The sequence below is a fragment of the Musca vetustissima genome, unplaced genomic scaffold, assembly GCF_032173495.1.
Source record: "Musca vetustissima isolate MV318-11 ecotype Yass unplaced genomic scaffold, APGP_CSIRO_Mvet_v1 utg37729, whole genome shotgun sequence".
Lineage (NCBI taxonomy): Eukaryota > Metazoa > Arthropoda > Insecta > Diptera > Muscidae > Musca > Musca vetustissima.
The window spans coordinates 4,284-21,861 of NW_026880270.1; the positions used below are offsets into that span (position 1 = coordinate 4,284).

The 17,578-nt window shown below is 32.4% G+C and overlaps 3 protein-coding genes across 3 annotated transcripts in view; 2 read left to right on the forward strand and 1 right to left on the reverse strand.

The window, feature by feature from the left end:
* The first annotated feature begins 4,280 nt into the window (after nucleotides 1–4,280).
* Nucleotides 4,281–17,578, forward strand: part of LOC133325781 (eukaryotic initiation factor 4A) — a 207,919-nt gene continuing 194,621 nt past the window's right edge. The window contains exon 1 of the mRNA XM_061534504.1: nucleotides 4,281–4,287. Coding sequence (XP_061390488.1) covers nucleotides 4,286–4,287 — 2 coding nt within the window. The 5' untranslated portion in view covers nucleotides 4,281–4,285. The remainder of the gene's footprint in view (nucleotides 4,288–17,578) is intronic.
* Nucleotides 6,840–9,901, reverse strand: LOC133325765 (uncharacterized). The gene is made up of 2 exons (XM_061534487.1): nucleotides 9,129–9,901; nucleotides 6,840–6,870 (listed from the first exon to the last, which is right to left on the reverse strand). Exons 1-2 carry the CDS (start codon nucleotides 9,884–9,886, stop codon nucleotides 6,840–6,842), a joined length of 789 nt encoding a protein of 262 aa, XP_061390471.1. The 5' UTR covers nucleotides 9,887–9,901.
* Nucleotides 12,866–16,832, forward strand: LOC133325775 (daxx-like protein). Its single transcript, XM_061534496.1, has 4 exons — nucleotides 12,866–12,907; nucleotides 13,843–15,447; nucleotides 15,584–15,812; nucleotides 15,877–16,832. Exons 1-4 carry the CDS (start codon nucleotides 12,866–12,868, stop codon nucleotides 16,830–16,832), a joined length of 2,832 nt encoding a protein of 943 aa, XP_061390480.1.

The window sequence follows — 17,578 nt, forward strand, 5'->3', positions numbered from 1 at the left end:
AATTCAATATTTTATATATTTTCTAATCACTACAGACTACATGTCTGTAGTGATTAGATTCTTTCAGCATGACATGGAACAGTTCTTCTCACACATATATTGGTTTTTGGTATAGTGAATGTTTAAGAGTTCTTTAAATGGATATGAACTAAGCTAAGGAACACGTTTAATGCATCCAATGTGGCGAATTTGGCTTTTGGCCAAGAGATGCTTTTTCTACATTGGAATTTAAAATATGGCATGGCATATATTGTAATACCTACTACGTTGTGCTATACCTTCCGGTGTTTTGATTGCAAATGACACTCCTAACAACGTGTGTAGAATTGTGAACGCTAGAGCATGTTTTTTAACCATGTTATATGTGGTGTATATGATAAAAATATATAGGAAAAGTAAATTCCTTTATTTGAAAGTGATTAAAAGCTATATTTTTCAAAATTTTTTAATTTTCTTGTCTTGGAAAAATTGCAAATAATCAAATGAAATTAAAATAAATGATCAAATGAGGTATTGGCATACTAATATGTAATTAATTTAAATATATGTATGTAACAATGGGAATAATCATCATAAGCTTGTATTTGGCTGTCATTAGACAAAATGTACGCCCATATGCCACATCATTCTGTGTATTATTATTGTATTGTCCTACATAGATCTTGCCGTTTGAAGTTATTACATTGTCAAATATTTGTTGGCTTGTGCAACTAAAGGTGGAAGGTCAATGCAGTAAACATGTCGCAATTTTATGGTACCTAGTAAAGTACTGTTAATAAAAAAATGTTTGCAATTATTAAGAATGAACAGTCATTTTCCCTCGAGACATCTAAGATAATATATGAAAAATGTGTCGCAGTACATATTGCTAATTGTGGTCTAGTCATCTCCAAAAAATAAATGTGGAGATAGCTTTATTATTGTCGGTGTTTCTATATGGAATGAAGGTTTACTCCGACACGGATAACGCTCATCTACAGTGCATTCGTAACTAGTATCTTTATAAAAAAAAGAGTTTGTTGGACGTTCTTTTAAAGACTGGTTATATTTTCGGTGCTTGTATGAAATTTGATATACCAAAATATATTGCTGATAATTTTCGATTTTTGCTTTCTAACAGATTTTCTCAAATTCTTATTGAACGCTTTCAAAGTCTAGCGATTGAACGTTCATTTGTTGTTCGTATCGGTAGGTTATACTTCTCTCTGGGTTGACAACCCTATTAAATACACCCCTATAAATTCGAATGATACATCGAATTATTGCCGCCATTAGACAGCCTGGCACATCATATATTTTAAAAAGTCAAAAGCTATAAAATGAATTATTGTTAAAACTATTGTCGTTCATTTACAGCAGTGGTACTAAATATTGTTGCTCTTTATCGCTTGTGTACAACAACAAAACCCCCTAATGTTCTAGTCTAATAATATTCGACGGTAGAGTTGCTTTCCAAACGTAAAAAATCCAGTATTGGTTTGAGAATGGTTTCGAATTCCGGAAACATTTTCACTTATTTCACATAGGTCTTCCTTTGAATGTAATTGTTTTTTATAAAACGTGAACTCATTTTAACGTTCCAGTTAATATTGAAATGGTTGTTACTATTCTATTTTTTATCCACTATTCTTCTTCATCTACCACTATGGTTCATTGCTCCAACTGCAAACAATATCTTAGAGAAACGAAGAGAAAATAAACTCAACTCGTAACTGTCTTCTAATCGGGTCAATGAGAATTTCAAGTGTTAATGCCGACACTGCGTCGTTTTACAAACACTCGTTATGGTTTGTTTACATGTTAGTTATTATCATCATAGACAGACAGTAATATAGTTAATGTTTAGTACAAAAACAAAATGAAAAATAAAAAATATTTCCATGAAATTGTGCGGTTTCATTCTACACGCTGTTGAAACACTAGAAAACAGTAGAAAACTGTAAAATTTGTAAAGTATGAAAGCAGAAAGCTCTTCCAGGGTTTCTATTCCGTAGCACGGTTATATTTCGAAGAATTCTTCATGTTGAGTAATTCCTTTATAATACAGGAGGGTAATTATGTTGTGCTGCGTATACATTTTTATTTCATGTGACTTTTTAGCTTGATACATTTACATATAATGAAAAAACCATAGTCGCTGTAGATAAATCCCTTCTTGGAATTGATGATCTTCAATGAAAAGACTTCGCATTCAAAACAGTGACCCAAAAAAGATAAAGAAGACATCGAAAAAGTAGCATAACAAATATATTCAATAATCTCACTGCTTCAGGCAACAACTAGCAAATACGACAACAGCAACAAATCACTTCAATCACTTCACTTTCACTCTCATTTTAAAATGTATGTCACATTTTAACAACAAGCCATAAGATTTCAAGCAGGTGTGAATGTTTTTGGATGATGTAGTTAAAAAGCGAAATTACTTTTATGGGTACACCAAAAAATTTTTATATTTAAATAAAACGCTATGACTTGGTCTAAAATAGCTAACAGCAGAGCACAGTTGAAGTATGTTTTTTGTAAAACCAGTCATTTGCCCAAAAATAAAAAAATAACCGGCTTTTATGCCGCTGCACTTTAAATCAAATAAATTGAAATGCCACTTTCCCCTCAACAGGCCGCTTCTACTGCATAGACGAACATATGGTTGTATTTTGAGTTACTTTACTAGCTACTTCTCTGTCTAACTATTATTATTCTCTTTTTTGTTCATGACTATTTTTTTAAGTTCAGTGACTTCTCAGCTTACTTTAAATCCATTGTCTGTCGGTATCAACGTTTTTACCTCAATGTCTTGTATTTTCCCTCTATGTGTGGCCCGTGTTATGATGTTTCTGCGCTGCTACACGCACTGTAAACATCATTACTAAAGGGAACGGTGCGAGAAACAAAAAAAAACTAGTTTAGATTTTAAATATATTGCCTATATTTTGTAAATTAAAAAAAAAAAAACAATACGAATTCGGGAAAGTTTTGTTAAGAAAAATGTGTAAAATTGAAGATACTATGTGTTATAATTAAAAAATACGACATTGCAAAGATTGATTAGAATATTAAGTAGTTCCAGGACATACATTAAATCTGTATAGGAATACAAATGTTCCGATTTCCGAAAATATTTTTTACAAAACTCATCAATGCTACTCAATTATTATTTTAATTATACAATTAGCTTAGAGTCTCGATATAACGATTTTGGACGTTCCAATTACACTTTAAAATAGTTGTGTTTGCAAAGACTTTACAGTTTCACTTTTACGATGATCTTCAACGATCTTTAGTTTTTCACTAAACAACAAAATGCTGGCATTGTATTTGTTTCTTTGCGTTTTTGAATTAACAATGTCGGCAACGAAAAACTTGCTTCACTGATTTTCCATTGTTAATATTATCTAGCAATTATATTCACATCAATGACAATATTAATGAGTCATTTTCTACTTTGGGAACTTTCGTACTCAGCCAAGCTTGATTAAACGTCACAATCATACAAACAAAAATATGAAGCTCTTGCAATAAGAAATTAATAAGACAAGGGATTTGATTTTTCATATATTCATGTATATGTCATTGCATTCAAATTGACCATAAGTGGGTAATAGTAGACAGTGTCAAGGACATGTGTTGTTAATAGGCATATACTTGTATTCTATCAATGTTGAGGGTAACACTATTGCTATGTTCCGATATATAACGTGTTGAGGTATGAAACGTATGTCGAGGTAAATTTATATTGTTGGGAAATGTTATGAGAATTTTAAATATATAGGAATAAGAAAGATAATTCTATTGAATAATTCTCTTGAAACCGCGCATTGATTCTCCATCAGAATGCCTTTAAATTTAAATCTATTTGGCCCCTATTGATTAGAATGACGAAAATAGTTCCAAAATTCTTTTCATTCCATAGAATATTAAAATTATCTATACAACGTGTATTTGGTTTCACACTCACCATATTTGGTTTGTATGGTCGATTCGTTCTCAGCTCACGTACTTGATAAAATATAAGAATAACAATATACATGTTAGTTCATTTTGATTTTCACCTTTTTTACGATATTTGTTAAATTTCTGTATAGTTCATAGCTGTTAATTTTCCCGCTAATCATAGACATTTATTCTTTTTAGGTTAACATTTTTTAGAAAAATAGTTTTTAGGATGTATTGCACATACAAAATTTACATTGTTTCCAAAAAAATGTACTTATAAATTTAAATGCCAGAAATACATACATATATGGGCAATATTGCCAATTTTTTAATATTCCATTTTCAAAAAATCAGCTTTTTTGTTTTTGTGGCACATCAATGATTTTTGGTACACATATAGAGAAAAATGTTCTGACTCCGAAACCGTTCGGAATCAAATTTTTGGTTGATGCGCGCAAAAGTTATCGAGGTTTTAATTTTGGGCATAAGAAATAAATCTTAAAATTACGCCGTTTATTATATTGACCAAAAACGTTGATATATATCTTCCTCCGTAAAATAAGAATATGAATATATTATAATAATTACGATAAAGTTGCACATATTCGCGAAATATAAGAAAAATAAAAAAATATATAGCAGATTACATCAATATTTTCATTATATTAATAACATTCACACACCTAAAAATTAATTTAAAAATATCTACATAATCTAAACACCATGATGAATCAAATGATATCAAAATCACACAAGTCCGTGTAGCGGTTTCTAAATCACAGCGACAACAAAACAAGATATTGAGGAAAAATATTTGTTTTTGGTTCGAAAAAATAATGTCATCATATTTATTATTTTAATTGTATACAAGAAATTTCAGAAAAAAATGTTGGGGTTGTTCTGCTATTTTACCCGAATTTCGACGAAAAATTGACATATATAATAATAATCACTTTTTGTGTATAAGTATACGCCTTGCGGATTATATCAAGACCCTTCCGATAAATCTTGGGGTTCTATAAATAGGAATAAATCTTAAAATAAAATAATATTATGAAATATACATTTTAAATTGCGTGTAAATCGCGTAATTCTCAAAATCATTTGATGCGCATGCGGTTTCCAGGAAGTACTGAAGTTTATCTTCCAATCCATATATATTTTGCGAAATTTCATTTGACGGCTAAGATGTGCCACACGTCACATTGAAGTACCCAAAAAATCGTAAAACGCGAATAATTTTCGAAAACTTCATATGCCATAACGCGCATTCGATTTCGGTGTGCACCCTAAAAAATACATCGATCTATACCGATTTCAATGTGGTCCATTAAGAACCATGGATGTGCCAGCACAATCTATTTTTGAGATAAATTGCATACATCTCTCTTTCGGCTGAAGTTTTTAAAGTTCTCTTTTCGAAAAAGATCAAAATCCATATGAGGTCATTTATTGAAGCGGAAATGATACACAGAAAACGCAAATAAATCCGCGATATTTTCAAAAACATTTTTTGACAAATTTCGTGTTCTTGGAAGGCCAGTTCCCGCCGTTCTAGTAGATGGATTTTCACGAAGAAGATTGTATATCATCCGAAACGTAAAAAACCTTATTGATCGCGGGTACCCATATCATTCAGTTGACAGATCTAAAAATTTGGCCCGAAAAATAGGTTTTTTAGAAATTTGATCGCTCAAAATTCGCACCTTCGGATGAGTATTACTGTGAAGCTGTGCATACTACATACACAAAATACATATCAAATTACGCAGATTCGCGACTACAATAATCTTATAATCGATTTTTATAAATTCCTGTTTGCGTATTAAAGCTAGAAGTAAAATTAAAAAAACACTCAAAATCGAGCTTCAAAATGTCAGCATCATTTAAAGGTAGATGCAATTAAAATTTTGAAAAATGATACATAAGGGCCGTAGTCCTCATTTTGTTGGCTTCTAGTTTTATTTTGACAGGAAGACCGTGCAACGAGTGGCTTAGTCACAAACCGATAGGGAACATAAAAAAACTGGTTCGCCTCAACGTGTTTTTACACATTTTTTTACATTAAAGTAGACACAGCTTCCACCAAAATAAAGTTTGGAGGTCAATATCATGAACAGTTTGCAACGACAAATCAATTAACCCAAAACTATTCACTTTTTTCCATATACTTAAGTAGTTCCCGAGTTATAAAGAGGTGAACCTCCGCTTCAGCTATGTTATTAGGTCATCTGCTGCCCTTTTTTCATTTAACCTCTCGTTCAACAAAGCACAACTTTCCACTTTTTCCATTCTGACATTTTGGCCCATTTTCAAAAATGAGTATAAACGCTAAGGGCCATTAAACTTCTCCTTTCGTGTATTATTTTAAGACAAAAGCCAAGCACACGCAAACAAACAATCACACTATTTCTATGTATTAAAATCTAAACTTATTCACTGTTCCAGTATTTTTTTAATACTGTAACTAGTAATAGACGGAATCATTTAAATAGCACTGACCGTATCTAATGTAGTAGAATACAGAAAGTTATGGAAGATATCTGTAGTGAAAGTACTTTTACAGTTTGCAATTATTTTATTTAAAATAATACACTTTCCACAATGATTTTTCTAAATACACATCGCCAATAGAATGTTAGTGCTGTTTTAAAATAGAAATGGCGATTAATGAGTAAATTTATTCTATGAACATAGCATGTGTTCAATTCGAGAAGACTTTTTGGTACGATTGTTAGGGGAGAGGGGGCTCCTTTGATATATATATTACCTACAATAAATGATTATTATGTCATATTCTTTAAATTTGGAATGGATTAATAATACTACGAAATTAACTGTAATTCTCACCATATTAATTTTTATTGTGATGCCTCTTTAAGAAAATACATGCAAAAAATTGTTTAACTAATGAAAACGATCATTGAATTCTTTCTGCGCATTAAAACAAAAAAAAATAAAAGTTTACAATGGCACTGCGAAAACGTCTTCATTCATTACATTTTTTCGACAACTTTAGTTATTTACGATGCTAGAGAACAATATTGTCATATAAAAAAATGGTTGCTGGTAGAAAACATTTTAAACCGAGACTTAAGGGGCGCTGTTCAAAAGTGCACCGCTAAAAATAAATATAAATAAAAACAACCACCAAATTTTAATTTAATTAACTATACAGTTTTAACACCATTTCTATATATAACAATATTTGACCAAAAAATTTAATATCACCAATTTTATAAAATGTTAAACGTTTATTACTCAATAATTAAAAATTCTCTCTTGGCATATTTAATCTTGAATGTATATCAATAATGTGGCCAGAGTCCATACAGGAAGATTTATTTATAGAATTAGTAAACAAATGTTTTCGAATACATTTACTGATATAGTGCCGGATAAAATGAAACGTATATTATTTAATAATGTGGACTATCGTAGTAGACCACCCCCATATCTTTAAAAACGTTTTCTCAATTAGTGAAAACAAAAATCAAATATGAATCTGAATAAATATTTGCAATGTTGAAAATTTAATTAGCTTCTGATTGTAAATTAGCACATCGATATGTCAAGTTACAGTAACTTCGGTTAAAGCTAGGACCTTAAAAATACCGCAAATGGGGCGGTACTCTTAAATGGGAGCTACTTCAAAACATGTACCCATATATTTATTACTTTCATTGTTATCGTACTATTTTGCTTCCGCCCTAGTAGTTCATAAATTCCAAACTTCGTAGAATAATTTGTTTATACAAGTCAAAGGAAATAGTTGTAGCAAACAGCAAGCAACAACACTCAATGTTAGCAAATTTCAGAAAAAGTGCAGCCACAATTTTCTTTCAAATTGAGTTGAGATAATGAAAGCAAACAATACAAAAAAGTGAAATGGTGAAATTAGAAACTGAGTTTGAAATGAGTTAAATGTCTCACCTACAAATGAGCTGCAAAATCTTATTCATGTACGTATCTTAGGAAAATAGTCACATAAAAACAAATGTGCGTGTGTCTTCATGGATGTTTTTATTGCAGAAATATGGGAAAGAGAAAAGCAAACAGAAATGAGAATCAAAACATTAACCAAAAATGCATAGAAAGTTTAAGAAATCCGATACATGAATAAATATACAATACCAAGGACAGACAACGTCAACAACTAACATGGGCAACAAAACAATTGTCATCAGTGTTGAATCTACTCAAGACATTTATGTACATACATACGTTCATTATGTGTATTAGGGTAGACTGAACGATATAACTTAAAGAAAAGAAAATACTTTTCAGCGCAAGTCCAAAATCCAAAAATTACTCTAAATTGAGTTTACTGAGATCAACTACTTAAAATTTCTTATTTCAAGAATATACTACTAAAGAGGTACATATGTAGGTGACTCAGATGATTATACAATGAGATGAATTTGCTCGGCATTGTGATACCACAATTGAATAGATAAAACACTTGATATGAACGATATTATTTATTCATATACTAAGACTGCGATACTTGGCGATGAGAATGACATGGAACGTTTGATAAAATGACGTATAGCTAGCAAAACGTAATCAAACAAAAACACAACTTATATTTATTTGTTTACATATTGCTATGAGTGCTTACATGTTCATTTGTACATGAACAAATATTCCCAATGATGATATTATATAGATCGATGTGAACCCGTAAATCATAGCTTATCAATAATGTTTGTATGACAATTTTTATATTAACGCGGTGTCGTTAATTACCGAGATTAAATAGCAAAAACGCATGACATGTTTTGTATCAAATTGGTTAATTTCAATATGCATATGTACTTCAACTGATTTAAACACGTTATCAGTTTTTGTTAAAAAAAAATAACAAATTCTTAAACAATACAAGTTTCCGCAACGAGAAACAACATTTATGTGATATGGAATGTATGTGTGTTATACGTATTTATGCCACTGTTTGATTGATAAGAAAGGAGAATGGATAAAAATATACTTATATTTAAAGCCTGGATCTATCAAAATACCGACCAGTATTGCTTATTGGAATAAACTATATATGTTGTGATAACAGACTGCAGTAAAATCACAATAGCTTATAACGACAAAAAACCCATAATTTTTTACGTTATATGAAATGATTGAAAATTTAAGTTATTATACTTATGAGAAAATAAGGTAGTATGTAGTTAACTTACCTTTTATCTTCTAACAACTTTTCGGCAGTACTTAATCGTAGTCTCACTGTTTTCATACTTTGTAAGGGAAATAGTTTACATATGGGTGTAAGAAATTTGGGCCGCCAGCAGTAGTGGGGATACTCTTTGCATAACTGCCACAGTCTTTTGTTATGTTGAAATAAATGTACGTTTTTCTTTCCGTAATTCAAATAATCTTCCATGTCATTGTAATAATCGCAGTAGAACAAGCTTTTCAGATGTTTTATGGCTTGCTCCTCCTCTTCGGGGGTACGCACTTGTTTAATGCCAATATGTAACAGTGGTTCGTAGTGATAGTAGTTTCCAGGCATTGCATTCAGAATGTCTCCCAAAAATGTAGAACCACTTCGCCATGTAGTGAGCACCATACTGCGCACAGGAACTCCTTCAGTTTCTGGTGTAAGGTCAGACAATTTTTCTGCATCCACACCGAAACGACCAGCAGGATATTCAAAGTTTTCCATTTCTTGTGCAATCTTTGCTCTTTGCTGGGCAACGACTTCTCCTATTGTTGATAGGCTGCTATACAATTGCCCATTGCCATTTCCAGTGGTATATACACCTCCAGAAGGTACATTTAAAAGATTATTTCCATTATTATCTACGTTACTCACTGAACCCATTGACGACGAAGAAAGTGAGGATGGCAGTGGCCTGTGCTGTGTGGTGGCTACTAGTAGCAGTATGCATAAGCAACTTACGCCACAAACCCCAATCAAATTTGCCCGACGACTCATTTTTTTGCGTTTTGTTACAAGGCCCCCACGTACTTGAGATCGACTTCTTTGCACTCCAGATACTTTTGTCGTTGCAGCACCAGCGGCCTTAGAACCTACTTCTACTCCCGTTAAAAGCGAAACTGTCGCTGCGTCTGTTTCCTCATAGGCACTCATAAATACAGCTTTATTTAAAACTACACTATATATTTTTACAGAGAGTTGTTTATGGTGAAAACGTTTCCGCCACTTTTGTCGTTTGTAGTGAAATATTTCCAATAATTACACTAACAGCTGACTTTCACAACATTTAGGTTGCACTAGTAAATTTATTGGGCAGTGCACACTTCATAGGACATGATTTATTTTTTTTTTCAAGGCTATTTTTCTTTCACTTGAACCCGATACCCGGATATACGCAATACATAATAAATATTTTTACATCTCTATATTGGTGTGAACAAAAACAAAGTAGACTGTCCTTGTTGTTTGTCCTCAAGAAATTCTATGGGACTAGCTTGAGGTCGACATCATAAATCCTTATGCAAAATTTGATATAACATTTAAAATAATAAACAACAGATACACTTTACGGTTCCACAAAATTCCAAAAACGCCTAACACATATCTAAGACCGTTCAACACCCAACCACTTAACTCGACGAGTATAAAATGAAAACTGTCAAACATGCAAAAATAAATTCCTATACCGTTCCGATTCGAAACATATGCATATTTTATCGATAAAACCGATAATTGTATTTATAAACTGTGTTTATCGATTACTTTGAAGTAGAGTACACACAATCGGCCAAGACATTTAATAGAAATACAAACAAAATAATTAAAAAGGAGGTTGTTAGCAACACATTTAATAATATTTTCTCAACGAATTTGTGTTTAAAATTTATGAATCTGTTGGTTTTACCATTTTTTGCATATTACTGCTCACACATAATTAATTGTTTTATTTGAATTAAATTTGAACTTAAATAAAATCATCGGATATACTATTTATTATAGTACACATACATACACGAAATCATGGTACAATTATTACGACTTTGGAATTTGGAAAAAAATTGTAAGTTTCCTTTAATAATTGCACAATGCAAATGTGTATTTTAATTTCGGTAAAGCAGACTTTAAGAAAAATATATAATCAGTCCGAAGCGAATTAGCACTTCATTGCACGCATCAATTAACTCAATAAAACAAACGTATGAGAAAAGTTTGCAATTTTATAAAAATCAGCCTTTGAGGCTTCAAATTGCATTTTTTGAAATAAATAAATAAACGCGATGATGTAATTTATATTTGGTCTGTTCCCGTACTGCAAGAATCTACTACTTTTTACTACGACAACGAATTTTCCTTTATGTCATCGAAGAAAATAGTAAAATCTAGTGGATTCTTGCAGTACGGGAACAGACCAATTGTTTTTAAAGTTCCTGTGATAATTGGTCTTTTCCTGAACTGCAAGAATCTACTCGATTTTACTATTTTCTTCGATATCAAATATATTATAGAGAATGCATAACGGTTCTAATTTTAGACTAAATTCCCATTGTACTATAATAAGAGGATATATTGAGGTGAACATCCTGCATGTAATGGTCTGTTCCGTAAAAAAACAAACATAGCCACGATTTTTTTTTAATTTTTTAACGTATAACTAAATGAATCGTCGAGTAGAATTTGGGTTCTTCCAATCTGGAATACCAGATATATTTCAATTTATTACCATGATAAACAGCTTTATAATTATTAATTTAAGATAGATTCAGAAACAACAAGCAAACAGAAATTTTTTGGTTGAAATTAATTGTAATTGGTCTGTTCCCGTACTGCAAGAATGTACTACTTTTTACTACGATAACGAATTTTCCTTTATGATATCGAAAAAATAGTAAAATCTAGTAGATGTCTGCAGTACGGGAACAGACCAAATGTTAACCGAAAACTCATTTCAGAATCAATCAATTGGGAGTATTGATAAAATAAAAAAACAAATTATAAATTGTAGACTTTAAATGTTTCACCAGCTTTGTGTCCAAGCCAATTACTTATGACGTCCTTATAAAGGGCACAAGCAAGCAAAAAAATAGTAAAATCGCGTTATATGTTATGAAAATACAACAACCACAATGTTAACGATATGTGTTTGTGTTATCGTTTCCTTGTGGTTGATAAAAAAATCAAAAAACAAATAATAAATTGTAGACTTTAAATGTTTCACCAGCTTTGTGTAAAAGCCAATTACTTATGACGTCCTTATAACTGTAATAAATTCCACTCTGGTTACATCTTATTTAAACTACAATTTGTAATTTGTTTTTTTATTGATATTCAAATATCTGAAACGTTCAATTCATTTCCCATTCTCTCCAAATATATTGTGAGCAATTGGGAGTAGATTCAAAAAACAAATAATAAATTTCACCAGCTTTGTGTAAAAGCCAATTACTTATGACGTCCTTATAACTGTAATAAATTCCACTCTGGTTACATCTTATTTAAACATGTAACGCTTTTTTCATTGATATTCAAATATACGTTCAGTGCATTCTTTCCCATTCTCTCCAAATATATTGTGAGCATTTGGTAACTCTGTTTAGTAGATATCCGAATACCCGGTTCGCCATAGGAAAAGTACGGATGGAATACATCTCTGAAATAAACAAAAAAATCCCACTAACTACGGACCAAAGACATTTCACATGTGTTTTTGCGCTCTCTCAATAGAATTTTTTGTGGAAAAAATGAAAGGAAAAAGCCATAAATACCAATTATTCGACTTCGCATGTAGATAATCGTCAACGTCGTCGTAGTAGTTTTTGTGAGAAGAGGTTGAATGTGTGTAAAAATTAAGTGCCGCCCGACAAAGCGAAAAAAATAAGGATACTAAGAAATTAAAAAAGAAATAATTATTCCGAATTCCTTAGCAAAAATCAAGCAATTCTTGCCTATTGAAAATAAATTTGTCGCTGTCGGAAAAGAATGAGCTCAATTATTGTGCTAGATTCGTCCGACGAGGATGAGGTAAAAAGAATAAAGTTTTAAGAAAATGAATGAAAAAGAAAAAGCTTAATGTGTGTTGGCGTTGTGTGTGTGTTTCGTGTTGTTTGTATAGGTGCTTTGACACGAAAAACGATTACTTTTTACCCCAAAGTGGAGAGTTAGGCGTTAGTGATGTAAAATCTTACCACTGGAGACCTAACTCTTAATGGTGTTGTGAAATTGGCAATCAAAACAAAATACAATAAGAGAAAATTAAAAGAATGTAAACAAAAATAATTTCTTGATTGTGTATATGAGTTTTCGGTAGTGGGAATTTCCTTTCATATCGGAAAATTATTTAAATTGTGAATTTTCTTTGCCGACTACTTTTGTTTCTGTCAACAAAATCAATTTCCACATCACTATTCTCTCTCTTGTTCAAGTCTACAAAAAAGTATAAAAACAAAACAGTAAAAATCTTGTTTTGTTTTTGTGTGTGTGAGTGAGCGAATACGTCAGTGTATAGTGTGCATTTCATACATATTTCCAACATATACACTGACTTTGTCTGTGGCCCGGAGTGTGACCGTGTATATCTTCAGACTGCTTTTTGCAGTATTTTACTTTTTATTGTTAATTGCTCTTCTCTGAGTACAGTTTACACCAAAAATGCTATTGAATAACACGCAATTAGTTTAATAGACAGGCGGTGACTAATGAATCGAATCTAAGATGAACCAAATAGAGGAGAAAAAAGTCTCCACGAACTTAACAGAGCTCTGTTAACTGATGGGTTCCCGCGTTTTCTTTTAGTTTCAAAATAAACAATTTTAACAGGGATGTGTTAAGGAAACTGTTAAGTACCATAATAAAACAGTAAACACCGACAGGATTCGAAAACAAGACACAATTTAAACCAATAACTATTTTTGTCAATGGTAATCTAATATTGTTTTTTTTTTTTTTCATTTCTGCAGAGTCCACCAAAAAAGTCTAGTTTAACGACATCACCAGATGTTTCTGTTACATCGAAATCACAAGTCAAAAATTCCAAACAAAGAACAATTCCTAGTGGAATAACCGTCACCCAACGTCAAACCCCCCAGGCACAAGGTCTCAATGTTCCGAACAATCCAATAAGCCAATTCCAGTCTGGTACCATAAATCATGCTATTACTAGTATCATTAATGATGAGCGGCAAACTCCTACACCTCCCAAATTGGCTCAAGGGAATAGTTTGGCGGCACAGATTACAAGAAAAAGGAAGACGCCAACACCTCCCCAGGCTCGATTGGCAGCTAAATCATTTGCCAACAACATGAGTGGATCAAATATAATGTCTCCTGCTGCTGCCGCAACAACTATGGCTCCATTACCGCCGATTATGCCAATGATCTCCGGTGTCCATTCGGCGGCTGGTCCTTCAACATTGCCTCACAACTTAGCAGCATTTACAGGATTGAACGATCAAATGATTATGAATCCTATTTTTCATCCAAATTTGCCTCCCAACACGACCATCACTGCTCACACTAGTCTAAATCTTAATAATTTAAACAATAATTTCAAAATACATTTGCCTCCAAAACCTGTGACCACTCCTTCACCCGCTGCTTCTCCATCTGCGTCAAAAACGCCGTCGCCTTCTCAAACAGTTTCTCCGACAATACCAAGGCGAGTTGACAAATCGACAAAACGGGCGAAACTAACGACGGTTTTGAAATCATCTGACGAGGCGTGGCAACAGCAACGAAGTAAGGCTCGACTATCAAACGACAAACAAAATAATGATGTCGTGGAAATGGATATGCACTCACCTAGATCCTACAAGTCACCAACATCTTCGTCAACAATCAAATCAAATGATGTATTGGATTTAACAGACAGTCCGGAAAGGAATCCTACAACTGTTATAAATTTAACCGATATGCCGTCGACAATAACTACGCCAGACAAGAAACAGATTAATGGTGAAAATGCATCAGCCACAAAGGAGCCCAAAAACAATAAAGACAAAGAGGCCAAGGTCAAGCCTCAGTCTAGGCCGCCTCTGGAACCTGAATATGCTGAACTCATAAAAACATGTCGAGAAGCAGATCGTTCAGACGATATGGAAAAACTTATAAAAACTAAGCTCATCAAATATTACTATGAAGTTCATGAGGATTTTGTGAAATCGAAAAGTTTTCGAAAAAATATACAAAAGGTTGTGGAAGCGATACGTGCTGAACCAGATTTAGTCTATTATAACTTGAAGACTATTGTAGAAGAACTAAAAGCGAGGCGCAAAGCTAAAGTTATTGAGCCACTGCCTCAAGAAAAAAATGAAGAGAAAACACCTGTTGCAGAAGACGACACCCATCCAATGCCAACGACTTCTTCTGCAAACAATACTGAGATGGCAACGCCTACCAATATTTCAACTGGCAACAAAAAATTGGATGAACAAATCAAAAAGTTAAATAAGGCGTTATATGTTTTAACAAAGAGAATTCAAGTACTCGAAGAGACAGCTGTGGATTGGGATGATGACGACTCCAGCTTTCTTCAAGTCGAACGCTTTAAAAAGAGAGCTTGTCAGGTAAGCACTTTTTAATATTAGCTTATAAATAGGTATTTTAGCCAATATTTTTAAATACTTACAGTGGCCATGTTCATCTGGCATACTTGAGAGAATATTAGTAATACCAGAAATTCAAAAATTGTATCTATTTCAGATTTATGAAAAAATTTGTGATCTTACTGGGGAGAGCAAAAATGCGCGCAGATTGGTGAAGAAACCCATAAAATTCAACGAAACTTGTATACCACAATTTAATAAAACACTACAGGCTTTTATAAACCGCACAAAAGAGTTTCCTGATTACTTTGATGTACTTAGAATGTTGGAACACTGCAATACAACATACAATCTCGGATTAGTAAACTTCGAAATGAAAAATATTGGTAAGTAGGTGGCGATTGAAACTGTGTCCTTGTTATACTTATTTATTGTTCTTACTATATTTAGCTGAAGACGCATTCATAAAGGTGGGAAAACTTCTACAATCCAGGCGCAAAGCTGAATTGTATGAAACAGTCACGCATTATGGTGGTAACTCTAAAGATCCTGCACTTGTGGATCCAGCGTTAGCGGCTAAATTAAGTGAAAATCAGAAAAACCATAAGAAAATTAGTGACATATTGGAAAAATATGCACGCAAGCAAGACATGCCCGAAGAGGACGACGAAGAGAATAAGGCTGACAATAAAGAAATAAGCGGAGACATAAAGGAGGCTGCGACAAATGATTCAAATGAACAAACGTCCAGTGTCACGTTACAAAAAACCGAGGCGGACACCCAACCCGATCATAAACCAAAAATATATGAAACGGATGAGGTGAACAAAGACAAGACATCCGAAACTGCGGCAGATGAGAGTGAAGACGATGATGAAGAAGACGATGACGAAGAGGTGAATCTTGAAGAACAAGTAGAAACATTAGCGAATGGTGAAATATCGGAAAACGAATCGGATAATGATAACAATGACAGCACAGATAAAGATGCTGGTCTTGTCAGCACAGTACTAGACGAAAAGAAAGACCAAGAAAAGGATAAAGACAGTTCGACGTTACAATATGAAGTTATAAATAGTGATACATCGCATATATTTGAGGGCCTAAATATAAACAACAACATTTTAGAAAATAAAGAACAGAAGACTGCTACGAATTCAAATGATATAGCGAGTGCAACTCCGCCCAATGGCAAGCTAAAGGAATTAGACAGACATGTTGTTTGTAACACCAGCACCAGTCCATCAACTACCACTGCTACCGCTGACTTTAAAATTGTATCTGTTTCTAGTCTGGACGAAGACATTTTATTATTTAAAAGCAACGATAACAACAGCAAAGTGTCTACAGACGGATCTACGACGAAGACTCTAGAGGAGATTGTAATATCAGATGAAGAATCATAGTGTTTACTTGATTTAAGTATTCCTAAACTACTATAATCACACCTTGTCAATATAAATTAGATGTTTTAGGTTACACTTTTGTTTTCACCTTATATTATTTATATTATTATCATCTGTATATATTTGTCGAAATTAATTATTGTGTTCTTATATATTCATATATATATTCTATTGTTCTGTACATATTCTTACTGTTTTATTTCAGCAATCAATAATTATAAAAAGAGTTAAAAAATAAGAGGTATATAAATGTATTTTTATCACGTACTGTATATAGTATTAGAATATGTAATAACCAATGAAGTCTTACATATTAAGTCCAGCATTCAAAGAAAATATTTTGTATTGTTTTTGTGTATAAATCACACAAGAAAATTTCAGTGTTAAGTCGACTAATAAATATAAATAAAATTTATATTTTCTAAACATTTCATCATCGTCAAAAATGTAGTGTTTTCTTTTCATTTGTTTGTGTATTTACAAATTTTTCAAAATTTTGAACTTTGAAAAGATTATTTAAAAAACAATTACATATATACCTTCGGGAACGATGTTCGTATATCCGAAGAAATAAATGCGTGTTTCAACATAATATAGGTAACGTTCATAAACACATTTCCTGGTACCAAATATTTAAGAAATATTTTTTTGATCGGTGCTAACTTTCAGATTTTAGTTAGGTGTCATCCATGGTATAATTATTACAAGGTAGGGCACAGCTACCAAATGATTACAATTTTTTCTCA